Source organism: Aspergillus ibericus (genome assembly GCF_003184845.1).
Source record: "Aspergillus ibericus CBS 121593 unplaced genomic scaffold BO80scaffold_22, whole genome shotgun sequence".
Classification (NCBI taxonomy): Eukaryota; Fungi; Ascomycota; class Eurotiomycetes; order Eurotiales; family Aspergillaceae; genus Aspergillus; species Aspergillus ibericus.
The window spans coordinates 461,728-488,151 of NW_020292120.1; the positions used below are offsets into that span (position 1 = coordinate 461,728).

At 53.7% G+C, this 26,424-nt stretch overlaps 10 protein-coding genes across 10 annotated transcripts; 6 read left to right on the forward strand and 4 right to left on the reverse strand.

Annotated features, from left to right (window-relative positions):
- Positions 1 to 67: 67 nt before the first annotated feature.
- Positions 68 to 2,088, reverse strand: BO80DRAFT_502577 (putative glycosyl hydrolase; the record flags this gene model as incomplete). Its single annotated transcript, XM_025724330.1, has 3 exons — positions 68 to 1,164; positions 1,208 to 1,587; positions 1,658 to 2,088. The coding sequence occupies 3 exons, from the start codon at positions 2,086 to 2,088 to the stop codon at positions 68 to 70; spliced, it is 1,908 nt and encodes a 635-aa protein (XP_025574873.1).
- Positions 2,089 to 4,009: 1,921 nt separating this feature from the next.
- BO80DRAFT_455758 (NCBP3 domain-containing protein) lies at positions 4,010 to 5,428 on the forward strand (the record flags this gene model as incomplete). Its single annotated transcript, XM_025722129.1, has 2 exons — positions 4,010 to 4,081; positions 4,154 to 5,428. The coding sequence occupies 2 exons, from the start codon at positions 4,010 to 4,012 to the stop codon at positions 5,426 to 5,428; spliced, it is 1,347 nt and encodes a 448-aa protein (XP_025574874.1).
- A 328-nt stretch (positions 5,429 to 5,756) lies between these two features.
- On the forward strand, positions 5,757 to 7,344 carry BO80DRAFT_502579 (uncharacterized protein; the record flags this gene model as incomplete). Its single annotated transcript, XM_025724331.1, has 4 exons — positions 5,757 to 6,034; positions 6,085 to 7,214; positions 7,278 to 7,286; positions 7,324 to 7,344. The coding sequence occupies exons 1-4, from the start codon at positions 5,776 to 5,778 to the stop codon at positions 7,342 to 7,344; spliced, it is 1,419 nt and encodes a 472-aa protein (XP_025574875.1). The 5' UTR covers positions 5,757 to 5,775.
- Positions 7,345 to 7,869: 525 nt separating this feature from the next.
- BO80DRAFT_101604 (60S ribosomal eL29 domain-containing protein) lies at positions 7,870 to 8,787 on the reverse strand. Its single transcript, XM_025713338.1, has 3 exons — positions 8,557 to 8,787; positions 8,379 to 8,430; positions 7,870 to 8,125 (listed from the first exon to the last, which is right to left on the reverse strand). The coding sequence occupies exons 1-3, from the start codon at positions 8,561 to 8,563 to the stop codon at positions 7,903 to 7,905; spliced, it is 282 nt and encodes a 93-aa protein (XP_025574876.1). The 5' UTR covers positions 8,564 to 8,787; the 3' UTR covers positions 7,870 to 7,902.
- A 746-nt stretch (positions 8,788 to 9,533) lies between these two features.
- Positions 9,534 to 10,426, forward strand: BO80DRAFT_408321 (F1F0 ATP synthase subunit delta; the record flags this gene model as incomplete). Its single annotated transcript, XM_025717842.1, has 6 exons — positions 9,534 to 9,693; positions 9,767 to 9,789; positions 9,880 to 10,010; positions 10,106 to 10,194; positions 10,253 to 10,342; positions 10,394 to 10,426. Exons 1-6 carry the CDS (start codon positions 9,562 to 9,564, stop codon positions 10,424 to 10,426), a joined length of 498 nt encoding a protein of 165 aa, XP_025574877.1. The 5' UTR covers positions 9,534 to 9,561.
- Positions 10,427 to 10,774: 348 nt separating this feature from the next.
- Positions 10,775 to 12,199, forward strand: BO80DRAFT_408323 (uncharacterized protein; the record flags this gene model as incomplete). Its single annotated transcript, XM_025717843.1, has 1 exon — positions 10,775 to 12,199. Exon 1 carries the CDS (start codon positions 10,793 to 10,795, stop codon positions 12,197 to 12,199), a length of 1,407 nt encoding a protein of 468 aa, XP_025574878.1. The 5' UTR covers positions 10,775 to 10,792.
- A 678-nt stretch (positions 12,200 to 12,877) lies between these two features.
- On the reverse strand, positions 12,878 to 15,321 carry BO80DRAFT_356872 (uncharacterized protein; the record flags this gene model as incomplete). Its single annotated transcript, XM_025715812.1, has 3 exons — positions 12,878 to 14,698; positions 14,753 to 15,120; positions 15,171 to 15,321. The coding sequence occupies 3 exons, from the start codon at positions 15,319 to 15,321 to the stop codon at positions 12,878 to 12,880; spliced, it is 2,340 nt and encodes a 779-aa protein (XP_025574879.1).
- Positions 15,322 to 16,489: 1,168 nt separating this feature from the next.
- BO80DRAFT_435303 (putative L-cystine transporter) lies at positions 16,490 to 17,589 on the forward strand (the record flags this gene model as incomplete). The annotated part of the gene is made up of 4 exons (XM_025720905.1): positions 16,490 to 16,530; positions 16,597 to 16,614; positions 16,706 to 17,144; positions 17,215 to 17,589. The coding sequence occupies 4 exons, from the start codon at positions 16,490 to 16,492 to the stop codon at positions 17,587 to 17,589; spliced, it is 873 nt and encodes a 290-aa protein (XP_025574880.1).
- Positions 17,590 to 19,216: 1,627 nt separating this feature from the next.
- Positions 19,217 to 20,845, forward strand: BO80DRAFT_101685 (putative C2H2 transcription factor). Its single transcript, XM_025713339.1, has 2 exons — positions 19,217 to 19,553; positions 19,607 to 20,845. The coding sequence occupies exons 1-2, from the start codon at positions 19,542 to 19,544 to the stop codon at positions 20,558 to 20,560; spliced, it is 966 nt and encodes a 321-aa protein (XP_025574881.1). The 5' UTR covers positions 19,217 to 19,541; the 3' UTR covers positions 20,561 to 20,845.
- A 1,267-nt stretch (positions 20,846 to 22,112) lies between these two features.
- Positions 22,113 to 24,003, reverse strand: BO80DRAFT_101846 (uncharacterized protein). The gene is made up of 3 exons (XM_025713341.1): positions 22,674 to 24,003; positions 22,424 to 22,621; positions 22,113 to 22,364 (listed from the first exon to the last, which is right to left on the reverse strand). Exons 1-3 carry the CDS (start codon positions 23,855 to 23,857, stop codon positions 22,247 to 22,249), a joined length of 1,500 nt encoding a protein of 499 aa, XP_025574882.1. The 5' UTR covers positions 23,858 to 24,003; the 3' UTR covers positions 22,113 to 22,246.
- Positions 24,004 to 26,424: the final 2,421 nt, after the last annotated feature.

The following is a 26,424-nucleotide window of genomic DNA, read 5'->3' on the forward strand; positions in this document are numbered from 1 at the left end:
TATCGAACTCTATATGATCGGAAATTCCACCCGTCGATACATCCCACCCATTTTAACCTCCTCCGAGCTAAACCCTGACAAATACAGGCATCGACTCAATAGGACACGCCACTTGCACTTCCTGTCCGCCCTCGTGGATCTCCCCCTCTGTATCCTGCCCACCCCCCCAAACCTTCCACGACGCCCCCGCCGGCAAATACGCCGTGATGGTTCGCTGCCCGGCCGCAAACACCGGGACCACCAGATACTTCGAGCCAAAGAGATACTCCGATTCCACGGTCCAAGCGCGCGGGTCATCCGGAAACTCGTAGAAGAGGGTACGCATGACGGGGGTGCCTTTCTCGTGCGCCTCTTTCATTAGAGTTCGTGTGTAATCGCGCAGGGTCTCGCGGATGCCGATATACTTTTTGCAGATCGTGTAGACTTGTTCGCCATAGGACCAGATTTCGTTGTTGGAGCCGGAGGCTGTGGGTTGGTTTGATGGTTTGGGTTCTCGATCACCGTGCAGACGCATCACAGGACAGAAGGTGCCCCATTGGAACCAGCGGGTGAAGAGTTCGCGGAACGCTGGGTCGTCTGGGTCGCCGCCATGGAAGCCGCCAATGTCGGTCGTCCACCAGGGGATGCCGGCGAGGCCCATGTTCAGGCCGGCGGCGAGTTGGTTGCGGAAGGAGGTCCAGGAGGATGCAATGTCGCCGCTCCAGACGAGGGCTCCGTACTTTTGGCTGCCCGCCCAGGCGCAGCGGAGGAGGTTGACGATGTTGGTTTGGCCGGCGGCGTGCATGCCTTCGTAGAATCCGCGCGCGTATTCTTTGGGGAAGATGTTGCCGATTTGGAGGTTGCTGCCGGCGTGGTAGCGGTAGATGTCAAAGTCGTAGATGGAGTATTCTGGTTCCGCTTCGTCCAGCCAGAAGACTTTGATGCCTTTGTCGTAGTAGTTCTGTTTGGCTTTGGACCAGACATAGGCTCGTGCGGCTGGGTTGGTTGCGTCAAAGTGGGTGATATCGCCATCACATTGCATGGCGATGCGGAGGCCGCGGTCGTGGCGGATGAGGAGGCCTTTTTCTAGCATTTCAGCGTAGTTGGAGGAGGCGGTTTCAACCGTTGGCCAGATTGAGACCATGAGTTCGACGTTCATCGCTTGGAGTTCTTGGATCATGGCGTCTGTGGTGGTTAGCATTGAAGATGATATGATTGAGGGACATACCAGGATCGGGCCAGAATTGGGGATCGAAGCTCCATTCTCCTTGGTGTTTCCAGTGGAAAAAGTCGATGACGATGAGGTCGAGTGGTACGTTTCGTCGCTTGTATTCTCGGGCGACATCGAGGAGCTGCTCCTGATTCCAGTATCGGAGCTTGCATTGCCAGAACCCAAGGCCGTACTCGGGCATCATTGGGACGTGGCCAGTGGCCCTGCTATAGGCTTCCTCGATTTCAGCCGGGGTGTCGCCTGCGACGACCCAGTAGTCTAACACTTTGGTGGAATAGGCCTCAAAGCTCATCGTGTTGGTCCCGAACACAGCTCGTCCGATAGCCGGGTTGTTCCAGAGAAACCCGTACCCCAAAGAGGAGAGTGCAAAAGGTATGCTGGGCTTGGGAGTTTCGATGGGCCAATTCAATGTCAGCTCCTTTGAGGTTTAGAAAAGGCTGCTGGTACTGGCCCATTCCGAAGATCTTCTCGTTCGGGTCGAGCGATTCGAAACGCATGGTCAGGTGAAAGTCACCCCCGAGGATGGGTCGCAGCTCTCGAGCTTCAATCTCCAGAGCGCTGCATTTTGGGTCTTTCGGATCACGACGATGACGAGCATACTCTTCTAAAAGCTTGACCCCCTTGTGGTTGTAGATGGTGATCTTGCCACGGCGGGAGACGGTGGCTTTGATCTTGCCGTTGGAGATGCTCGAGTCTTGGCTATCCTCGATTTTGATAATAGGTCGATCCGACTCGGCCTTCAACAAGGCCCAGTCCTCAGTAGGCATAGACGCAAGCTTCGTGGCTCTCACGCGCAGTGCATTCTCGCCCCATGGCTGTATCCAGAGAAGGTGATCATCGAACCGGAAAACGAGTTTGTCGTCCTCAGCGTAGAGCATGGCGAGTGATGGATTGTGGTAAGTGGCAGTCAAATGTGAAGCTCACATGCGGCAAGAGGGCTCTATCTGTGTTTAAGTATGTAGTCCACTGGGCTAGAGGAGTACCCATGATGACGGCTATCCACGAGCATGACTCAACGTACAACTGATGCGGCCATTGGGAGACTGACACGATACTTCTGCCATGTCGCATTGCTGCCTGCATCCAGTGTCATCGGCATCGAACATACTGACAGCCGGTGACACCTTAGGAGAGGCAGTGGAGACAAAGTCTGCTCTAGAGCCAGTGACGTTCAGCCAATAAATGGACGGACTGGGGTAGAGAATAGCCTAAATCGATGGCCACGTCGAGACGAGACGAGAAGACGAGGAGCGGGGAAGCGAGCACAGATCCTGGGCTGGATGTACGACCCTCTTGCTCCGAGTTTTTCCTCTTGGCTGGATTATTGTAGGTCTACGGTACATTGAGAGTACTCAATCCTGGGATTGACGTTTTGTTCTCGAAGAGCCATACGATGTAGTCGCTATGTTGCAAGGCTGAAGTAGAGTGATTGCCATGTATCACAGATTCGACCATCTGCTTCACTGTATCACTATCGCATCTAACACCGTCATGCAAGTGTAGCAGGAACTTCGGGACGACATTCCAGCAAGGGATCCCCATGATGTAAAGCGATGCAGCCTTCACGCCGATCAGACGTGTCATAACCCACATTGGTGATCTGGATTTCATTCGATGACAACACTGGTATCACAGCATGCCAGAAACAACAACTCCGATTGAACGTGAGGATGTTCCGAGACACGGCCGGATCCAGGTTACAGCCAGAGGTCTGGCCGTTATGACCGCGGGATGCAGTGAACCGAGTGGCCTGTAGATATGCTGTGCTACTCTGTAGCCTTTGCCGAGTTAATGACAGCCTTGCAGAGCTGCTGAGACAGATAGAGCCCTATGTGATACAAAATTCCTTTGCGTTTATAGAGACGAATGGATATCACTCCAACGCTCGTGCCTTAAGGTTTGGTGGCTTCGGTCAGGTCTACCCAACATTCCAGCTTTGCGACCTCTCCAGGCCTGGCAAGCCAGGTCGTCGTCTCAAGTATATCATTGAGCTGGGCGAGGGCAAGGATGTGAAAAGCATATCATCACGTCGACGGCGGCGATGAGAGCACAGGGAGATACCATATTCGCTGCGTCACACCACACCGGGCATCGAAGGACGGTGATACAAATATGATCCGGAGCCTGCTGCCAGAGGTTATCAGCTTCGCTTACACCGCAATCCAGTTGTTCTCAAGGTATCCATCAATGACCGCATGGAAGGTTCATGTTCGAGGCAGTTGGTCGTGACGATAGATGCCATTTCGGTTTTCGAGTGTGGTAGGAATTGTTGCTTCGACTTCGACTCTAGCAGCGTCAGATCAAGCTTCATTCACATCCATCACTCGACGATAGCCATGATGGTCGTCCTTTCTTGCAACTGGGGAAGCCCGCAGCGTCCAAGAAGAGCTGCGGAAGCTCTCTCATGAGTTGCCTGAGTTGTCTAACTCTTTCAAAACGACTGTCGACCAGATGCCGCAGACCATCCTCGAGCGCGTCAAAGATCGCATCAGTTCATTCCATATGATTGATGGAAATCTGCAGCATGAGAAGTGATGTGAGATCAGCTGCGGCGAAACTCCGCGAGATCGACGCGGGCGGTGTGCAGGCCAACTTCCTTTCGGCTTCACTTTGCGATCACCTCAGCCACTTGCCGCCCCTCGTCTCTTTGTTCTATTTCCCAGCCTTTATTGAATCATCCTCCTATACTTCTTGCAACACCCCTTTACCTTCTCTATCAGGTCCCTCCTCATTGGAGGTAGCCAGACTGCAACAACCTTCTCTGCAACTGAAGCCGCCAACGGCGCGATCACGAACACAATGGACGCCTCTATGGATATTGACATGGACATTGACCTGGGTCCCCTTCCCGAAAATGAAACCTTTGAGACTGTGAGTGCCAATTGGTCAGTCAGTTCAGATGGCAATTGATCAGGCTAACATCCCGGTCGGCTCCAGGAACAGACTCTGGTGACGGCGACTGCTCCCGATGAATCGGCAGACCCCATTGCTGCAGAAGCACAGTACGAAAAAGTTCACGTTCGCGGTGTCGACGAGCTGGCGACCGAGAATATCAAACAATTCGCCCTCGAGCACTTCACCCTGGAGGAACCAAGCCGTGTCGAATGGATCGATGACACATCGGCGAACCTCATCTACTCATCGGCGGAGATCGGCCTCCAGGCTTTGTCGGCCTTTACACAGGTGAATGCGGAGGAAGATGCATCTGCGCTGCCCGCCCTCCGGCTACGATCCGCGAAGCTTCTGTCGTCCCACCCCGATTCGGTGCTCCAGGTGAGATCAGCGATCAAGACGGACCGCAAGAAGCCTCGCGCGCACGAAGCCAGTCGCTTTTACCTCATGCACCCCGAACATGACCCTCGGGAACGCCTGCGCCGGGAGCTCTCAGATAGACGGCGCTCGGGAGGAGATACCGGTGATGGGGATTACCAGCGGCGACGGTTTGACGGGCGGGAACTGCGCCGGCGGAGAGACCGCGATGCAGATGAGAGCTTCAGTGCCAACATGTACGACGACGCACCCCGGACCAGCCCCGATCGTTCGGAACCGGACCGCAGTCGTGATAGGCGAAGAAGGCGAGGAGGAGACGAGCTATTCCCAGAGGAAGGACGCTTGTCGGGCCGCCTTCGCAACCGTAGCGCATCACCCGGTCGAGACACGCTGATGGAAAGCGGATATATTGAGCAGGATCGGCAGGAATCGCGCAGACGGTTCCGAGAGCGCTCACCTCAGCTCGACCGCCGCAATGAAGGCAAGGAGCTCTTCCCATCCTCCGGGGCCAAGTCCAGCGATTCGAACACGCGAGAGCTGTTCCCCAACCGAACAGCTAAAGAGCTCTTCCCTCAGAAAGTTAGCAACCATCGCCGGTCAGATGCGATTGACGTCGCGGATGAGGCAGCGGATCTCTTCTCACGACGTATCTCCGTCCCTCTCGTTGATGGCACTCAAGATCAGCCATCTGCGCGCCGAAACCGAGACATTGAGCTTTTCCCTGAGACGACACAGAGGGGCGGGCTCAACATCCGCGGGGCGGCAGGGCAGGATCAGGGTATGTCGATTCGGGGTGCGGCGAACGGTCTTTCAATCAAGGGACGGGGCGCATCAGTTCGCGAGCTTTTCCCGTCCAAGTACGGTTCCAACGCCGGCAAGGAATTGTTCTCGGACAAGATCGAGGGGCGCGGGGGACCGCGACGCAGAGCGGAGGACATGTTTAGCTGAGGCTATACTCGGTCGAACCGATCGCCATTGGCTTCACTAGTTTCTTTGGTTGTTTTCATGCTTATGCTTAGGTGGTGGTGCAAAGTCTGATAACGGCTGGTTACCAGCGCCATCACTCAGTGATACCAATTTTCCTACTATATACATTTATTTTGTACTTCAGCCTCACATAATGAACACTCCTATTCTTATTCACTTGAAATGGTTGGGATGTAATGGTACAGGCAGCTATGTAGCCCCGGCAGTTGACGGCATCCATCTGACCCATCATTAGAGCGGAGCTGCCGCCACCATCCCGATATATATCTTTTTCTTATCGCTCCACCATCACCACTCCACACTCCAACATGCCCACCGAATCGCAAAGTGCATCACTAGCAAGCACCCTCGTGGCCCGCTTCTTACGGGCACACAATTACACGCAAACCCTTGACACCTTTCTTCAAGAAGCGGGACTGCCAGCTGACGCGGGGCAACCCGGCAAGGACAATGCGCCCAACTGGACGATCGAAAGCGTGCTCGAGGAGAAGAAAGCCTTTGATCAGAGCGTGAACTTTGAGCGATACGGCGACAATGACAAGGACAAAGATGTCTGGAGTGTCCCAGGTCTATCCCCTAGAGCCCCTGCTACCAAGTTCCCAGCTAATAATATTCAGCACCAACCAAGCCCAACATCATTCAAACGCCAACCGCCACAAACCTGCTGGCATGCTCTGTAGAGCAATGGCAACCGTCCGATGAATCCCCATCGCCATACCTGGTCGCCACAGGCGCAGACAAGCACCTTCACCTCTTCAAGACATCAAATGGCAATGACCTCGTCCAGTCGTTCACCAACACATCGGAGTCTCCGATCCTATCCTATGTCCCAATCCAGGGCGGGAAATACATCCTCATGACCAACATGTCCGGACAACTACTTCTCCAGCGCGGCGCGCAAATCCTAGACCGCCGCAAAGACCATGCCAAATACGCCGTCAAAGTGATCGCCTACGAGTCTGCCAATGGCAATGAATCCACCATCTGGATCGCAACCGCGGGCTGGGACTCCAAGATCTTCCTCTACCGAATGCGCACCACAGACACCGACGAGCCACAAATCGGCAACCCAGTCGCCTCAATCCCCTTAGTCTCGAACCCCGAATCCATCCTCTTCATCCGCCACCTTGACACCAAGGAACTAATCCTCCTCGCCTCCCGCCGCGACTCCACATATCTCTACTACTACCGCGTCGAACCCGAACAACAACAACAGCACCAAACCACACCCTACGAATGTCCCCTCCTGGGCAAACAAAACCTCGCCCCCCACTCCAACGCCTGGGTCGCATTCTCCCCCTCCTGTCTGGCCCTCAGCCCGCACGACCCCGGTCTCATCGCCATCGCGACCTCAACCCTCCCGCACATGAAAGTCATGATCGTGCGATTACTCTTCCCCTCCGCGGAAAGTCTCGAAGAGCCCCCCGAACCCGAAACGCAAGCCGCACAGGCCTTCGCTGCCCTGTCGTTGCAGAATCGCGAGGACGCGGCCATCATGATCCAGGCGAATACGTTCGCGCCGCAGACGGCGTACTCGACGCCACAGGTCGTGTGGCGGCCGGATGGGTCGGGGCTGTGGGTGAATGGGGATGATGGGGTGATTCGAGGGGTGGAGACTAAGACGGGGAAGGTTGTCACGTTGTTGAAGGATGGGCATGAGGTTGGGTGTAAGATTCGGACGATTTGGGCGGGGTGGGTGGAGAGATGTGGGAAGGGTGGTGAGGATGGGGGAAGGGAGGAGTGGTTGGTTAGTGGGGGGTTTGATAAGAGGCTTGTTGTTTGGAGGGTATGATATAGTATAGTATGATAGTATATTATCGTGAGTGAATGTATAGGTAGGTCGTATTGATTTATAGAACAGCCAAAAGCATCGATAATCAATATTAACAAAGAAGCAATGCAAAAGAACGATGAATGCAAACGAATGAATTGATTGACCTACACAGCTACAAGTATAAAGTATGTAGCCCTCCGTCCATGCACCCTCTCGCCATGGTAAAGCAAGACAGAAGGTGTTTGGTAATTGGAGGGCATGGGATCTTCTCTCGGCACGTTATAAAATCCTTCAGCAAGCGCGCATGGGGAATAAGCGCGAAGCTGTACACACATATGCCTGTCATCGTCACCATCATCATCACCATCATGCTACGGTATGAGCACCACCAGCAAATCGACCACCAGTCATGGAGTATAAAGCCAAGCAACAACACCAGGAACCCGGAACAAGGGAGCTCCAGATCCAGAGAACGTCGCAGCAGCAGAACCGAATCCATTTGCTTTATGTGACACCGTTCGTTTCAACCCAACGGATATCCCATCCATCAATCCATAACCCTCGAGTGTGGTGATTGTCGTCGCACGTAGGAAAGGAATCAACCAACTCAAATCGCTTTCATTTCTTTTAAAACGTTTCTATATTAGTTGGAAGAGTGAATTTAGGCGACCTCGCGCTTGCCCTCCTTGCGCTCCTTCTGTGTGGTTGTTAGTGTTGGTTCCTTCGGGGGTGGAGGTGGAGGCTGTATGTTGGATGGATGGATAGGTGCAGGCGAACGTACCAGGGCCTTCATGGTTCCGTGAAGAGCGTATCTGTGGTTGCGGCGGAACTTGGGGTCAACACCCTTGAGGGAGGGGTAACGGTGAGACTTGGGCTTCTTGATACTGTTGATGTGAAGGCGTGGTCAGTTTCTCCTTCCTTGATTGTATAGCAGTATTGGTGAGAGCGAATATGCTGGTGTTGGATATGGTCGATATTCGTCGCAGCGGGTGGTGAACGGTATCATCATCCTCCTCCTAGCCTCTCATCCATCGTCGAACGGTATCACCCCATACCAACATCGCAAATATTCGACCCTCGGGCGACTCGTAGAGCGGTGCAGAAACAATAGGAGAGATGTGATCGGATTATACGCACCCGTTACGGTGAGCCTTCTGGCTGTTGTGGTGCTGGGACGCGTTCTTGGACTCTGCAAGCGAAACTCATGTCAGCGATACATCCATCATCATCCTGCAATAAATATCCGCCAGACGACGGAAATAGCATAATTTCGACAGGCGCAATAATTCCATTTCGATAGGGGCAGTATACGTACTCGCCATCTTGTCGGATTTGTCGCAACTAACAGACGGTTGACGAGGAGTTGGCGGGTGAGGTTATCACTGAACGGAGCGGAAGGCCAGAGTCCCCCAAGGCAGGTTCGGCTAGGGCTGGTTTTCTGTGGGATTTCGCTTACCGAGCACGGCTAGCGCGGGCTCTTCTGTTACTTTGTCGGGGGTTGCGCTGGGCGTGTTGGTTGGACTTTGGGTTGGTTTATGGGGTAGGAAGGGTTGCTGGGGGGTTCTGATGTGTCTACATGCGCTTTATGGTTGCTATTTGATTTGATTTTTGGGATTGTCGTGGTTATGGTGGTGCTTCATAGATGGGTGGATGGATACCTGAGGCATTTAGGTCCCGTGATTGATGACTAACGTGACTAGCTGGATGTTGATGTTGGGGATCTATGGAGGGGGTGTTATTGTGCAGGTAGTATCTTTCCAATACTTAGATCAGACACTTTTCGTTTATCGAGATGGCGCTAATCTTTGATACCGGTGATTGTCTGTTTGGAGAGACTGAGTATGCGAAAGGTATGACGACAGACCGTTGACAGCTATATATCACGTGATATAAACATGGGGCATGCTCGATACTGTTGAACTCAGTTGGGTCAATAAGAGTGGGTGTCATGCCTTTCATCTTCTGCGTTTATGCGCTTAGTTGAATGTTGTTATCTTGTAGTATCTAAAAGGATAGAATGTAGTAGAATGTTGCAAGCGTGTCGCGATCGCAACAACACGCCTGGCTATTATTTTCCCTAGAGAGAAGCTATACACAGAAAGGTCCCGTCTTTAGATAATAAGTATGAACCGGAGGACTACGGAGTAAAGTACGGAGTATGGAGTACTGTAAACGATGTCCTGAGCAACCGACGCGGTCTGCACTCACGTGACCGGACGAGCCGCTAGGGAACAACCGGCATCCGACTTCGACCTTTGCAACTCCCAACCCAGGTTCAAGAGGGATACTATCACCACCACTCCCCGTCGTCCATTGCAAGATGAGCTCTCTCCGCTTTGCTCGCTCTGCTCTTAGGGCTCGTCCCTCCGCCTTCCGCGTTCCTCTTCAGCGCAGAGGTTACGCTGAGGCTGTGTCGGACAAGATCAAGCTTTCCCTGACCCTCCCTCACCAGGTACGATCCCGAATCCGTTGAGCGCCCTTGACACTAGCATGTACATTGGATACTGATAGCTTCCCTCCGATAGACCATCTTCAAGTCCACCGGCGTGTATGTAGCCTCGCGTTCCTGTCAGGTCGAACAATCGGACGACCGTCTTTCACCCTAGACCGCCCCGTACTTACGAGCCTTTCCATGCAGTGTCCAGGTCAACATCCCCGCCGAATCCGGAGAGATGGGTGTTCTCGCCAACCACGTCCCCTCCATTGAGCAGCTCAAGCCCGGTCTCGTCGAGATCGTTGAGGAGGGTGGTGCCAGCAAGAAGTTCTTCCGTACGTCCGACCCAGTGCCGCGAACCGAGATTGTTATATCAGCGGCTACACATAAGGTTTAGGACAAAGCTGACATGACTCTTTTTGAACTTTAGTGTCTGGTGGTTTCGCCGTCGTCCAGCCCGACTCCCAGCTGAGCATCAACGCCGTCGAGGGTTTCCCTCTTGAGGACTTCAGCATTGACGTAGGTTGCGGAGGATTCACTTCTGCTATGATACAGGCTAATCAATATCTTCAATCAGGCCGTCCGTTCCCAGATCGCCGAGGCCCAGAAGATTGCCAGCGGCAGCGGCAGTGAGCAGGATATCGCCGAGGCTAAGATTGAGCTGGAGGTAGGCAAACCCGTTAATGAGCCCGAAGTACTTTGACTGACCCAATAATAGGTGCTGGAGAGCCTGCAGGCCGTCCTCAAATAGATACCTGATGTACATATCCACGCGACTTCAACTTTGAACCTGTAGAATTATAGCAATTCTCCTGAACTCATGCATGGTCTTGGGCCAGATGTCCATTAATAGATTAGGTGTTTGCGTGGCCGGTTGAGTGCTTGTCGATGCTTCCTTTACTGCAGGCCCGGATCGCTCTTTCCCAAACAGCCCCAGGGGCGAAAACCCCTCCTTTCCCTCATCTCCCACATCCCCTCTTCCATCTTTCAGTCAGCTTATGCAGCCATATTCAGGCCAGCGTTTTATTCATCATCTTACTTTCCTCTAGGAGCTGATAACCAAAGCAGGCAACATCTGGGCTGAATAACTGGCTCCCCCACCAACTCAATAGCAATCATGCAGGTGTCCAGGTCTGGCGGGCCAGGGTATTCTAACGGTCAAGCATCGGACAGTCCTCAGAAATCTCAGACCAGAGGTCAGTCTGGCAGACTGGAGGAGCATCCTGGCTGCGCATTCTTGAAACGCAGCGATTCTCGTGACACGGACTTTTACCAGATCTTCCCGATGGAGGTGGACAAAGATATCTCAATGAACCCTCCAATCATAGGATCCAAGGTGTTGAAGGACGCCTTTTCTGACAAGGGCACGGCAGAGTACCATGGAGCGCCTGGTATATCACTCGACATGCCTCTCCTTAAGGCTGGACATGAGAGCACAATCGCGTCTTGTGGCAAGACCAACCGAGAAACTCCGTCCCCAGTAAGGCCCGAAAACTGTACCTTCGATGTCTTGAATGAAAGGACCTTGTACGAGCGCAATTGTCCTGTCTCCCCCGAGGCTCAAACAACGTGGAAACCGCCTAGACCTCCTAAACCACGATTCCTATCGGACCTTGATGTCGCTGACTCCAGGGCACATGAGAATGCCTCGCTATCTCCGACGTTTGACCCCAAAGGTCATCTGCATAATAAACGGATGTTACCTGACTCTCCGGGTCCGTACTCCACTCCCCAGGGCTGCTCTAGGTCTCGCATTCGATTGGCCAACCGATCAATTTTGCTGCAAGGCATGGATCATGAACACAGAAAGCAACAGAGAAGACCCTGGAGTAACCCGAAGCCCGGTCCATCCCGCTACGTTCCCCGTCCTCCATCGCGAAGCCCAAACACTTTCCTCAAGGATGACACAAGTAGGCCATTCCCGGCCCCTTTACCTTCGATTGACAACCTGCCATTGCGCCAGGATCTGAAAGTTGTTAGACCTAAGGATGTCAATGTGCACTTCCAGGATCTCGGTGACGTCTTCTCAAACCAGCAACCGATACGAATTTCGACGTGGAAGAACATAAGCAACTGCTTCCAGAAGGTCCTTGGTTGGATCTTGCACTGGCTGAAGCCAGAAGAACGAAGAGTTGTCTGTCTGTCCTTGGTTGGAGAGCGATCAGTCCAGCAGCCTTCACATTTGGGACACCAAACATATTCGTTCAATGTGACTTTGGACTGTTCAATCAAGTCGAAGCCAATGGTGACCCGTGAAGGGCAGGATATGAACTTATCTGCTTCTTACAGCGATCCTGTGCGTCTCTTCCGGGTCGATTTCACGGTCCCATTTCGATTCTTGCAAGTTCTCGCGCGCCTTGGTATCGCTTTACGGAGCCTCATGTTCCCACAGGCCGTGGCTATCGTTGTGCAACTTTTCCTAAGATTTGTTGGACCGCCCATCTTATATGTATTGGAGAAGCTCAGCATCAGCATGTCCATTCACTCGGAGAAGCCTGCAGCTGCCGCAGGGCAGACATCCTGAGGAACACAAAGTTCATATTCACGCATGGCCTGAGTGGTAATTTGTTCAACAGAGATGAGATGAAGGCCAAGGAAGGATACGACGTTACGCTATGGACGATCGGTATGAAAGTTTACTTACAATAATCCTTTAATCACAACCAAAATGAGGCAACAAGGTTATCTGAAAGGTACCGCAAATATCTCACAATGAAATCGAAAGGAAACAGAAAATCACAAGCGTCTGGTAACAAGGCCAAGGAAACTCAAAACGCCTGCTGCTTAGAAGCATATTGCCGCCCAGTCCATATCAGTATCTTATTCCGGACGGAGGGTCACATAAATCAATCCAATTCATATCCATTTTCTTGCTCATTGCAACCATATCCTTTCTGCATGGTTGCTTTCATAGCGTCATTACCGGACATCATCAGGCGAACAGCCATTGCGCCCACAGATCGTTTCCAACAAACATGAAAATTGCGTTTCCGGGAGAACCAACGGTCGAAGTGACGAGCTGTTGGCATGTGTACATCACAACATAACATAGTTCAAGATTGACTTGAAGGGATAAATCCAAAGAAAACAGGGTACAAGGGAGAACGTAAACAGCAAGAAATTATACGGCATGAAATCATCAAACTGGCTATACAGAGGAAGAGGAGAGGTCATGGCATCAATAGCAACAGATGTCGTCTCATCATGTGAATTCCACACCGTGCTGTTGCCTGTCTTGACGTGCGCGAGCCCTCTCTGCCCGTCTTCGTCGACGATTGTTTGCGTAGTCCCCGCTGGCTTCGGTCCCGGTGAACGTGCCGGGAGATGCGATGCTCCCTGTTCCGTAGGGATGGCTGGATGGCACAGGGGGTGGAGGCGGCGGTGGCATAGGTATGTGGCTTCCATTTTGGGGAGGTGGTGCGTAATATGCTGCAGGAGGCATGCTTGACGACGGAGCGGCGGAAGCAGCCGCCGCGGCAGCCTGCTCTCGTTGCATCTGCTCCTGTTGCTGCCGCTCCAATTCCTCGACACGGCGCCATCGGTCGTACGAGCCTCCTTCGTTGCCTGACAGTGAGCTTGCGCTGCCGGCTCGACGACGGGAATTCCTTCGTTCTCGCCGTCTTGCTTCGCGACTGGCTGCGGCTTCTTCGTCGGTTAATCTCCGGAGAGTGACATGGCGGCCGTCATTGTGCATTTTCACTTTGACGGATACTGGGGGGGAAGCAATGGGATCACGGTGCCGGCTGCTGCTCCGGTGTCGACTGCTGCTGCGACGGCGATGATGCGTGGACGATTCACCAAGGGCTGTTCCGGCTGCTACCCCCGAGGCGAAATCGGTGGGGCCATGTGCAGATGGTGCTGGGGCTGGAAACTCGGAAGTCGGTGCTGGTGCTGGTGCTGATGGCATAGGGGGACCAGGTGGTGGTGGTAAGTCTGACCGTGCCCCGCCGACTGCCCCGGATGCCTCTGGTGCGGAGATGATAGACTCACCGTGTGGCGGACCGCGTGGTGGGCGACTCAGTTCCGTTGACAGGTCTGTAGCAGTGAAGGAATGCGGCCTTCCATGTCTTGGGTAATACGCCTCTCCTGGATATCGCCGCTTGCTGTTTGCTCTAGCCAACCTTTCGTCTTCCTCCTCCCGACGACGCATGTCTTCCACACGACGTTGTTCGGCATCTTTCTTGCGACGGGAGAAGAAGCTTTTAAAAGCTGCGAATGCCCCTGCACCTAGCAGAGCATCTCGGACTCCATGAGACGGTTTTCTCTCGGTGGGACGTTCGGAAAGATAGGTGCTGTCATAATAGTACGATGAACCTGGGCTTTGTGGCCGGCTTAGCGGCCGACTCGGGGGTCTGCTCGGAGGCCTGCTTGGCGGTCTGCTGGGAGGTCGACTAGGAGGCCTACTCGATGGACGGTTGAGAGGGGTACGTTGGGTTGGCTCCGCTCGTCGCTCATCCTCCAGCCTACTGAGACTTTCCTCGGTCATACTGTCACTTCGAGTATGGGCTCTGCTGTATCGACCGGACTCCGTGTCATCGTCTCGCTCACGTCTCCTGTCAAAGAATTTCTTAGCGAGCCAGGCACCGCCACCAATCGCACCTAGCTTCAAGAGCAGGTTTCCTGTGCCACCGCGGCGGGGGCCTTCGTCGGAATGCTTCTCGTCGGAATAGCTTGTGTGGGATTCGTCATAATCGTGTTCCTTGACTCTAGAACGACGTCTGAAGAGTGAAGCCAGACCAGCCCCAGCGGCTCCTGCGGTGGCCATTCGGCCGAAGCTGTTGCGGCGATGGTCATCAGCAGCCGAAGGTCCCGAGACATAGCTGAGTCGGCTCTCGTACCCCCCCTCCATCTGATATCCCTCTGTGTCGTACAGATATGACAGCACGAAGAATGCTGCTAACAGGGCGAAGGCGGCAATCGCATACAGGATAAAGAGCACTTTGGGTGAACCATATAAGGTGAGTCCGAGCGGTATCTGGGCGAGTCCGAGAAGGGCGAGGGCCCGGCCGATCCATCGATGAATCTGGAATGGCAGTTAGCCTCAAGGGTACCATTTGGGTCACGCTTCACGACATACAACAAGCTTCAAGGGGACATGGTATCTTTTCTTGTTCCTCTCAAGTTTATGGATGAGCCAGCCCCACAGAACCTGAAAAATGACCATGACGTATATCGCAAGACCAATGCCATGGTGCGGATTGGTCAGGCTTCTCTTCGGGCCAACAGCGAACCAGCCGAATACGAACACGACGGTGCTCAGCAGTAATGTCAACACCTGACACCAGACGTGCAGCTTAAAAGCCCAGTAAGGATTCCATCGGGAATAGTATCGGACGATCAAGATGGAGCTAGGAACAAGGAAGAGGAAGACGATTGTTGCAATCACACCATGGACAACTATGAGGGTATGGTACTCGGGCATATCTTTGAAACGATTCCCCATTCCTGGCACGTGTAAGCAGACTTGGGTTCCATGGTTGTATGACATTACTAACCATTATATCGCATGGTGTCAAAGTTTATCCCCATTAAATTCGGGAGGAGGAATGTGTCGCGCTCCGAGTCCCATGTTCCATCCCCAACATGCAGTGTATTCGAGGCATACGTACTGCTTCCCGCAGCCGAAAGCCCAGAGTCGGCTGTCATGGCTCCTGGAGGTCTCTACCCCTTGTAACGTCCGATAGACGCGGAATCCCCACGATCTTACGACACTGGAATGTCCAAACTACCGACGGAGATCTATTGAGATCCCCCACTCCGAAGAATGCACCATGCGCTGATGGGGAAGGCCGAATGGAACTCGATCGCAGTGGCGCCTTCTAGATCCTCTTGGAAGATACCGGCAGAGCGTGAAACGCGACCGATTTCAGCGCTTGAAGTTGTTTATCCCTCTGGGATCGAGGCTGGCGGTGAGGAGGAGGTATGCGGGGGAGGGCTAGGCAGTCAAGTACAGGGATCAGGAGGGAGCAGTGGCCGGGCACCGGTCTGGATAGCGAGCAGTTTGAGCCCCGTGAGGTGGAAAGGAAACACAATGGAGGAGAGGAACGGTCCGTGGGACAGGGAAGCGGATAACCGCCGAATGATCGCGATGCAGGCTGGACGCCGCTGAGGCTGGGATCGAAGCGCCGCAACAACTGTTTGCCATTTGCGGTTTAGCCCGCCAGCACATATCCCGGACAACCAGCGCTGACTCAGCTTTCTGCTGCTGCCCACCGCCTGCCTGGTCCACTCGCCAGACTAAAGCCAGACAGAGTCCTTACATAGTAGTACGTAGTCGTATATTAGCTAGATGATCACTTATCAGCGAGATTGCCCGGGTTCACCCCGATTGCAGTACTGACATCGATACCCACAGGCTACTTAGTGGAACGGATTATCCTTCAAGTCCGCCCTCGTATCATGTTGATGGTTGCAGGTGTCATAGCTCAACGGATACTACGAGATAGATAGCGACTGCTACGGGGTACTATCTAGATTTCCTTCCTGCTACTCGCGTTCTCCAATCGTCGGACGACCATCGCCGTTATCTACCAAGCACCATGTGCCAAGGCGACCCTCCATTCCGGAGCAAATCACAGGCCTCCAGGAATCCATTTCCAGAGTTAAGCCCAAGCAGCGTTGGGAAAGCGGTCAGAAGCGCGTGACCTCGATCGCGTGCTTTGCCTATCTTATCAGCTGCTCCGTTCCTTGACGAGTACGAGAGGCCATCCCCATCGTCTTCGACGCAAGGCATCTAGATAGCCCCTCTTGTTCCTGCTGTCCCTATTCTTCATCATCGTATCCGGTAACTCAGCAGCAGAATCAAAGGGTGATCATGGCTACCCAGTTGGAGGTCTTTGTGAGGGCACTCTCTCGGTATGTCTCCTTTCTCCCGCCATTCCTTATCTCTTCCGACCATCTACTGACACGCCGGCAATGTAGCCTTCTGGGCTGGATATAGTATGTTCCCAAGCCCGGCTATACCATGGAGGATGCTATCACAACGGGATGTCAGGTTGAAGACCGTCAATTACTGACCACTTCTCCCAAGCACGTTCTGCTGGTCCGCATCGTTCTATCCCCAACCGATTAACAACTTCCGGCGACGGTCGACAACGGGATTGGCAATCGACTTCCCTACGATTAACGTCCTAGGCTTCGTGTGCTACACCATCTACACCTCGGCCTTTCTATACTCTCCCGTGATCCGCCATCAGTATGCTGCTCGTCATCCGCTCGCCGAGGACCCGACCGTGCGCTTCAACGACTTTGCCTTTGCCCTCCACGCCGTCGTCCTCAGCTTTATCACCTATACCCAGTTCTGGCCTTTCATCTGGGGATTTAAGGTTTCTCGATATCAGAGGGTCAGCAAGCCGGTGGCTGGTCTGTTTTGGGGCTCTATCGTTGCGGTCGCGGTCGTGATCTTTATTGTTCTCGCCAAGAGCCCGGATCAAGGCTACGACCCATACTCCTGGGCATGGATCGACGTCGTAAGTCGCTAGAAGATGTCCATGTGGCTGCCTCGCGTGGAATCTCTGACAAAGAATGGTGTTAATCCAGATCTATTCCCTGTCCTACGTGAAACTGGTCATCACGATCGTCAAGTACGTACCTCAGGCGTGGGTGAACTACAAGCGCCAGTCCACACATGGCTGGAGTATTGATCAAATCTTATTTGACCTGTCCGGAGGGGTGCTGTCCCTTGCTCAGTTGCTTCTGGATTCAGGCTTCCAGAACGACTGGAGTGGGGTCACAGGAAACCCGATCAAGTTCCTCCTGTCGAACGTGACCATCTTCTTCGATTTGATCTTCGTGGTGCAGCACTATGTCCTGTACCGCGGGGCAGACGACGGCCAAGGCAAGGACCAGGACCCTAGTGATCGGACTCCCCTGTTATCCGAGTCAACCGACGTACCTCGAGCAGATAGTGTTTAGGCTTTCGCCGTCCCCTGGTGGCTGGCCTGCAATAATCGGGAGCGTCTCGGGGCCGCCGGGCCTCAGACGGTCTGATTTCTAAGCTGGTGTTGGATGATTTAACGTTTTTGGGGAAACGTTCATGTGAAGGGGTTGGACGTTTCTGGTCGGATGATGACTGGGCTGAGAATTTTGTGACATGTATGACCTCATAGACCCCTCCGCCATCACCGCCCACGGAGGGCATTGTTTTGGAAGAAGGCTGTAACTCGTATACCGAGTCCATTGCCTCCACGGCCACACGAAGGTGGAAATAGTCATGTGCCTTGGCCACCGAGAGACGATAGACGGCTGGGCGAGGGAGGCTCGCAACAATGTATTTTTGGAACAATGTCTTTGGTGTGCCAAATGGCTTCGCGAAAGTGTATCTCCGAGCCTCCCGGTTCCCCCCCATTTCCTTCCCCCGATGTAACATGGCCGTGACACTCGATCTAATCGGGGGAGCAGCCCAAGGTCTGCAGGCCGATTAAGGCCAGCCCGAGCCAGATGCTGCCGACACCGCTCTTTGGCAACGGGAGCATGCTGACGGCGATCGTCTTTCCGGGCCTTCCTGGAGCCGTGCTTCAGGAGGATTGGTAGCGTGGCCGACCTTCCATGCGACAGCAGGGATCGTGGGCGCCGAGACTAAGGCCCATCTGGCGGTAAGCCCAAGGGATCTGCACTGGAGCCATAGTTCTAGCGTCGAGCTGCTGCCCCGTCTGGGAATAAGCGTGGGGGGCCTGACATACCCGTCACTCCTCTCATTGCAGATGATGGCTGCCGCTCCCCCCCCTCAACGGCGCGCAAGATTGCCCGGCGATATGACTTGTCTTCCCCCCTCGGGCCTGGCTATTTTGGTCGGATCGTCTGGAACCTTGCCTGGAAGGGGAGCCCTCGGCGCTGAGGCTCAGACGGCATTTAGACTTTCCCCTCCAGGGTTTCCCCATGAACCACTGGGCCATCCGAACCACCCAAATTCCGCATGCATTATGTCCCATGCGGTGGACGGAATATTACACGACGCAGCCAATCACCATGCCGCCTCGGCCGTATGGGCTCTGGTCCGTGGCCAGTACCCTAACTCACGACGCATCCTATCAGCGGCCGACAGACACTTCTCCGAGGCCTGGCTTGGGGCTCAAACGTCATCCCCATGTTCACCACTGTTGCCATATCCACGGCTCTTGACTTTGTGCCTTATGGCTTGTTGGTGTTACCATTCCCCTCAGCCCTATCAGAAGCCCGGACTTCAGCCGCCATGTTTCAATTTGACTTCTACATAAGCAGCGTGGATCCTATTTTAGCGCAGCCAAATCCAAGAAATCCAACGAGGGGAAAAAGAAAAAAAAAACAAAAGTCACAGACCCGCAAACAGAGCGCAGAAGGCTTATTTTGTTTGGTTGCCGCTATGCTCCGGTCTGGATCACCTGTCAACCAATGTGTCATCTGAATAGGGTTGGTCCTATCCTCTTCGCTATCGTATTAGACCCCCCTCCCAAGTGATTGTGCAGACTTGCCCGACTTATCACTCTCCCGGGCAGACGATTCCCCAAAGCCTTGTGGAGGATTGAGCAACCGGAAGGCCCGAACTGGGTCCCAGGGCAAGCGGATCAGCCGCCAATCAAGTACCAAAGTCAATGGTACAGTGACATCAAATCAGACATCCGAAGATCGTTCGTCCCAAAGGGTCTGGCTCAGCGACCTCGTTTTGTACCGTCAGCCCTGGGGATATGCATAGCCACATCTGACATTCGAGACACTCCTGAAGATAAGAATGTTGGAGAACCACTGCTCGCACTGGCTTTAAATATCCACTATGCATCCGAGCCCGACAGATCATGAAAGACCGTTCAAGAGAGTTAAGCTTTATACCGCTGAGACATCCCCCGAGTCCACTCAGTACATGGACCACAAGTATCTGAAAGTACCTTCATATGAACACAGCAGTAAGAGGCCCCAGTACCCGGCAGAGAACCCCTTCATACTAACGGACACCCAGACCCAGCGCACCCCCGAGTTCAGTACCCTGTCCACCGGCTCTGAACCCCCAACGATGACGGCGAGAACCACGATGCACAGCGCCATGCTACTCATGCCTGGCGGCTCTTCAACCCACAGTACGATGTCGTCAGAGATGCAGCCGTACCCTTTCCCGGCTGCAGCCTTTCCACAGGCCCCCCTGTCAGATGTCCGTGGTCTGCCTGGCAGCGTGCCCTACGCCTTCAACCAGATCCCCATCCACCAGAGAGACCCCGACATCGGGGGCCTCTATTTCCAGGATCACGATCACTACACGCCCTCCTATCCTCGCCAGACTGTTCCACCGCAGTCCTTTGGACCCGATATGGAACCCGTTTCCCATAACCTCCCAACCACAACCGATACCCTGTATCCCGTCCCCCAAGACGGATGGCTGGCCGTACCCGTGCCAGGCTCATCCCCCAACAGTAGCGACTACCAATTTCCCACATCATCCCAATCCTCCTTTTCCCAATCCCAACTCACCCCCATCACCTCCGCCTCCCTCTCCTCCACGACCACCGACCTCGACTTCGAGCTCGATCTTGATCTCGACCTCGACGACATCAACCTCCAATCCCTCTCCGACACCTCCGCCCGCACCCAGACCCGAGACCTCACCAACTACGGCATCCAAAATCCCGACGGCACCTGGCGTTGTGCCTACCCGGGCTGCTCCTCACACGCCGTGTTCCGTCGCGGCTGTGACCTCCGGAAACACTACAACCGACACCGCAAGCATCTCTTCTGTCGATACGAGGGATGTCCCCAGGCCATGCGGGGCGGCTTCTCCAGCAAGAAAGACCGAGACCGACACGAGGCAAAACATAACCCGGAGATCCCGTGTGAGTGGGACGGCTGCCAGCGGGTATTTAGTCGGGTAGATAATATGAAAGATCATGTGAGAAGGATTCATAAGAGGAGGGAGTCTTAGCTCCTTCTCTCTTCGCCTTCTTCCCTCCTTCCCTCCTATCTCCCTTGTCCCTCTCACCTCCCTCTCTATACCTTACCCCCCCCATTACCATCTACCTTTATCATCTATCCTCTTTATTATCACATTGGATTACTACCCTTTGTATTGTTCCGCTTTCTCACATCTGCTCTTCTTCATCTTCACTTCACCTTCATCTTCTCTCTTCTTTCTCCTCTTTTACTTTCTTCTCTGCTTCATAAAGCGAAGATCGGAATACAGGACCGGACCGGACCGGCACGGATCAGGATTATGGGAATCGGCATGGAAATGGAAATAGGAACGGGATAAACGGAACCAAACGGCGTGCATCTATGCTTCTCTTCTTTTTTTTTTCTTCTATGATTATCATGTTTGGGAAGGATATATCACCTACTATCTATAACTATCTATTATTGATTCTTGATGGTTGATGAGATTGATTTTGGACTGAGGGAGAAATTACCTCTTCGTGAGCACAGCATCTGCTGGACAGTTGCATTATTTGTTTGAGATATACGGAGTACCTTTTTCCCATTCATCGTTTCGTTTTCATGATTCATCTTTATTTGCTTCAAGTTGGATATACACTGTACTTTTATGTAATTGTGCTGATGTTCTGTCATGGTCTCTATCTGTCTGTCTTTGTCTGTCTCTGGATGTTTATGTTTATGATTGGACTTGTCATTCAAGTCGAACTCGAACTTCATATAGGTGGAAGCTACGCTAGCTGGCTAGCACGAGCACATACGCACATTCTCTCACACACTCACTCACTCACATATACTGGATTTGGTTTCTGCGTCTTCTCTCTTCTTCTGTCTTCTTTTTCTTCTTTTTTGTGTATCCATCGCCTGATCCCGGTCCGTATGTAGCCAGTCAGTCCGTCAGCTAGCCAGCCAGTTATGCCAAGTCAAGTCAAGTCAAGTCAAGTCAAGTCAAGTCAAGTCAAGTCAAGTCAAGTGAAATCAAATCGAGTTAGAAGAAGATATCCAATGAAACGCCTTAAGACCCTCCGTGAAAGAAGACGCCAGGACTTCCTCTATGTGTATCTGAGGAAGCAAAGTAGTAGGAGAATAAGAAGAATATTGGACGAAGGATGTAGGCAAAGCAAATTGGAGGTGAAGAATGATAAATAAGCAAAAAAGAAAAAGAAAAAAAAAACGAAGCACAAGGGCAATGGATCAGCTCAGAGAAACAAAGGAAGTAGATCAAACGCCACTAGCAAAGTCTTGTACAAACCCGTGCACACTTCGCCAGATTACTCAGCAAGACGAACGGGGGAATATAACTATTCGAACAAAAGCGAATGACAGAATACGACGCAACAAGAAGCAACACAAGGAAAGTATCATGGCTCTAACAACTTGTGGTATCTCTGAAAAGAAGTGGGTAGTTGAATAGATGTAAATCGGGCGAAGGGGTGGATGGTCGGTCGGTTCGTAATGCATGTGCAGTCAGTAGACATGAATGCCATGATGATCAATGATGATGGGAAGGAATTGACTGCGTCATCCTCACAAGTCCCGAGGGACTTGGTTGAGAAAGCCAATTCGTGACCCCAAGATGAAATCAACGCGGACGCTGTCGCTAATGCAATATCGTATAATGGTAACCTGCACTTTTGGAGCATAGTATCGCTAGGATAGGTGATTGAGATAAGGGCAAGGCCTAGTGGGCGCTGGTCCGACGGCGCCGACCACGCGTACTGCCCTCCGGTCGTTGGGCTAGGACCTGCCGGAGGGCTGGGTCGTCACGACTCTTATCGACGTGGTGAACCCTGACATGTCTGGATGGGAATTTGTGAGCAGGCTGGAAGGATCAATCGGTGATCGAATGGAGCCTTACCGCTGGAGATTGTCCGGTCGAGGATATTTGTGTTGTTGATCCGGGCAGAAGGGACATACGTATCCGGGCGAGTTGTGAACGAGACCGTGTCGGATCATCTCGTTCTTCCGTTTGAACCCCTTTCCACCGGGGCCACGAGGACAGCCATCAATGGGGCAGAAATGCGGACGATCCTGCGAGTGGACATTCGCATGGGAGCTGTACATTTCGGTGAGCTGGCATCCGCGTGGATGGTGCTGCAATTGCTTACTTCAACAGATATTGTGTTTGGAAGGGAGCTGCCGTGCAGCCCGGGTGGCGACACTTATACGACCCGGCAGACACCGCTCCATTCGAGTGTGTGGGAGCATTATACGGCCGATCGCAGGTCGATCCGGGGGTCTGGTCGGTGGGAGTGGGATAGCTGGTGGCTGGGCTCTTGACCGTCGGAGGGACGGTCTCATAATTCGAGGTAAGATACGCGATGTCCGCCTTGATGGGCGGCCGCCAGTAATTCTGTTGTGATGCGGGCGACGACATGGCCGAGATGTCTTTCGAGCTGGTCGGGGACAAGTGCGAGTAGGGGCTGGGCGGCACCTGCGACGGCGGGGGAAATTGGCCCAAGCGTTGGTGTTCCCAGACCGGGTCGGTCCTTGACACCGGGGGAGACGCAGCCGAGACTGGAGGCAGGGCGCCGAAAGTCGTGCCGTTCATACGCCCCGGACCTGGACCGCCATGGGGGGGCATATCGGTCACCGCAGCCAACGCGGTCTGAAGAGAGGGCAAGCTGTGCTCCACCGAGGTCGCCGTGGCTGACGAGTGAAGAGCAGGGAGCTGGGCCGCCGGTTCCGACGGGTTGATCAGCAACTTGCTCAACCGGGAGTCCGGGTCGGACAGTTTCCTCTCCGGCCTCAGCGGATGAGACAGCGGCAGGGGGAGATTGACCGGCGTTGGCTGCTGTTCTTCTTTCAGCGGAGGTTCTTCCGCGGCGATCGGCGGTCGCAATGGATCCTTGGGGGGCGCTGGAGGAATCCTGGGGGGCACCGAGGGACCGGCCTCCTCCTTCGGCTCACTCGGGCTGATCAGACCGAGGGCTTGTCTCGCCACGAGTTCCGGAGGTGGTTTGTCCGGGCTGATCTTGAATTTGGGAGGCGAGGGGAAGGTATCCTCCACGGCCAAGCCCCGACTTAACGGATGGTCATTTTCGAAGATGGCTATGTCAGGTCGATTGGGCTCTAAATGTCTGATCAGCACCGAGTTGCCCTCGATTGTATCGGGCTTGTGGAATTCCGGCAGCTTACGGGAACTGCCCGGAACCGTTGGCTCTACATCGAAATTCGGAGCCTCGCCCTTGGGCGATGGCTCTCCAATGTCGAATGGCGGCGGGGTCTCCTTTGGTCGGTAGTCGACATGCGTGGGTTGCAACCGTTCATCGGGATCGTATGACTCGGTCATGAAGGCGGCGGTTTTAGGCGCATTAGGTGCGCCGCCCCTTACTGTCTGGGTTCCTGGCCTGCCCTGTGCTGGTGCTTTGAAGGAGGACTCAGAACACCGATTTCAGCGGGGACAATGGTCCACGATCTGCCAAGGAGAACGAAAGGCCGATCACTGGTAGATCCCACCGTGTCCTGTCACCATATTAGTATGCGCACAGAAAAGAAAACGCGGTGGCACAACATGAAGGGGAATGCAGTGGAAAGGAGCCGGATACAGGAGAGGAACAAGCTTGTGCGACGGTCCCCCGGGGGGCATCCCCACGGAAGAAAAGAGGACCGGCCAGAGAAGGGGGAAACAACCACGGCGACGGCCAGGTGTGAAGATAGCAAACATCCCGAGGGCGGCGAGCAGCAGCCCAGATCTGTAAGATATCGAGCGACAGCACCACATGGACCAATTGCGATAACTTCCGGGATGCAGGTTTGGCCAAGAGCCACGGCAAAGAAAGAAAGCCAAGGCGACCATTTGCGAACAAACAGACCGCCAGTCGCGAGACCCGGGGGGTTTTACTGAGGTGCAAGAAATGCAAAAATAGGCTCACCTGCTGTCAGGAACCGAGAACGCCGCAGGAACCGCGCGCGCAATGAGGCTCAATTGGGGACGATAGCACGTCGGATTTCAGGCAACCACGACACCACTGGGCGCTAAGAGCAAAAAATCATGCGCGCAGGGGTTACGAGCCGCGTGAATTTTATAAAAAGGAGGGGAAGAGGGAGGGGAAAAGGTAAGCAGTACAGTGCAGGATAAGGTGAAGGCTCAGTGGTGGTGGTGGTGTCGATAAGGGAGGTCACGATGTCACGATGTCACCGCTGGGTGGAAAAGAGGTGGAGGAGCCGCCAGGATCAGAGCATGGAAAAATTCATGGTCTAACGGCGCCAGTAAGAGAGGGATCGTAGCTCACGGCAGGAAGAACAAGAAGAAAATAGAAGAATAAATGACAGGAGCAGAGGGAATTAGGCCCGATCCGAAGGAGAAGAAGAATCCCCGTGTCCGGCAATCCAGGGACGATGAATAGTGGCCGATGAAGCTAAAAGGTCCCAGCAGGCGGGTTTATGACGCGCTTGGCAGGTGGGAAAAAAAGGTTAAGGGTATGGCCGGAGCGGTCAGCAGGTGTTGCGCTGGAACGGCCGAACCGAGGGGAAGGATCAGAGTAATAATAAGGAAAGGGAAGAAATGGGGACACGGATAGTTTAGTTTGGCGTGGCCGTCGTGGTGGTAGTAGAATTGAGGAGAACGGTGGTCATCAATCCACCAGGCGATCCACCGGCCGGGCTGGAAAAATGGCGGGTGGAGAAGCAGCCGGTTTTCTGGGTTCTGGTTTGCTGTTGCGGTTGAGCTCGAGGTGTAGTTAACTGGAAATAAGAGGAGGAGGAGGAGGAGGAGGCCGCGAGGTACAAAATCGCAGCTGTTGTTTGGCTGGGGGTGGTGGTGGTAGTGGTGGTGGTAGTGTCTGTGGTCCAGTCTGGTCTGATCCGATCTGCTCTCTGACAGATTGGCCCGGCTTGGAGTTTGTTTCTGTTTTCCTTCTTCGTCTGGTCTGGTCCAGTCCGGTCTGGTCTTCTTTTCTCCCTGGTCGGGTCAGATCTGCCGTGTCTGTTTGTGTGCTTTCCCCAGGTAAAAACGTTAGTGAGTCCTTGGTTCAGCCTCTTTTCGTTTAACTCGCCAAGTCCCCACGATTTACTAGATGGGCATTGGGTTTCCCAACCTCAACCAGACAAACGGCAGATGAACACCAGAGAACAATGACAAGGAAAAAAAAAATAAATAGAAGAACTCGCAGGACCACGGAGAAGACGGAGGGAATGAAGCTGACTCTCCAGACGCGCGCCACTGCCTGCAGGCAGGCAAACAAAGTGGGGTGAGCATGGAGAGAGGGACAACACCATCAACCCGGGTGGAGGAACAAGCAAAATTTCTACCTACCGATCAGAGTCAGGACCACCACCATTCACGCTGTCGCTGAGCTGGAATGGAGGTAAGGGACGGGGAGGGAAGGGAATGTATGGAGGGTGAGGGAGAAACGAGAGAAAGTGCAGCTGCTCAACAACACCTGCTCTTTGCTTTGCTCACTGCCCTTCTCTTTTTTTTTTTTTTTTTTTTTTTTCCCTCTCGCCGACCTCTTCGAAGCAGGAAGAATAATGCCACGTCCACGAGGCCGACCCGACCAGACTAGGCCCAAAAGGGGGCTCCACCTCATGAGGCTCTCTGCATGCTGATCCCTGATTGGTTGGTTCGCGCGGGCACAGTTTAGGAGGCTGAATTGTTCATCTGCACCGAACCGTCGTAGAACTTGGCTGCTGCTCGAGAAAAGGAGGGGGCGTATGTGTGCGGGTGTATGTGTGTGTGGTCGTCCCTACGTCTTGCCCAGGGAAAGAAGCTCGAGCTTCATCAGATGATGAGGCTTTCTCTGCTTCCTACCCCCCCGCCTTCTCCCCTCCACCCCCTCCCTTCCCCTCCGATCGGATAAAATCTATCGATCGAAATTTAATCTATCCTTGGTCGCCTTAAGACGCCTCCCTAGTACA

Bases quoted from the DNA above. Each gene is read 5' to 3' on its own strand.
- BO80DRAFT_101604 (XM_025713338.1), bottom strand. The intron at 8,126-8,378 runs GTGCGTATAATC...TCACATCAACAG, and splicing joins CAGAAGGCTCACCGTAACGG to TATCAAGAAGCCCAAGTCTC.
- BO80DRAFT_101846 (XM_025713341.1), bottom strand. From the start codon at position 23,857: ATGACCGAGTCATACGATCCCGATGAACGGTTGCAACCCACGCATGTC. The intron at 22,622-22,673 runs GTAAGCAATTGC...CGAAATGTACAG, and splicing joins CAAACACAATATCTGTTGAA to CTCCCATGCGAATGTCCACT. The intron at 22,365-22,423 runs GTAAGGCTCCAT...ATTCCCATCCAG, and splicing joins CGACCGGACAATCTCCAGCG to ACATGTCAGGGTTCACCACG.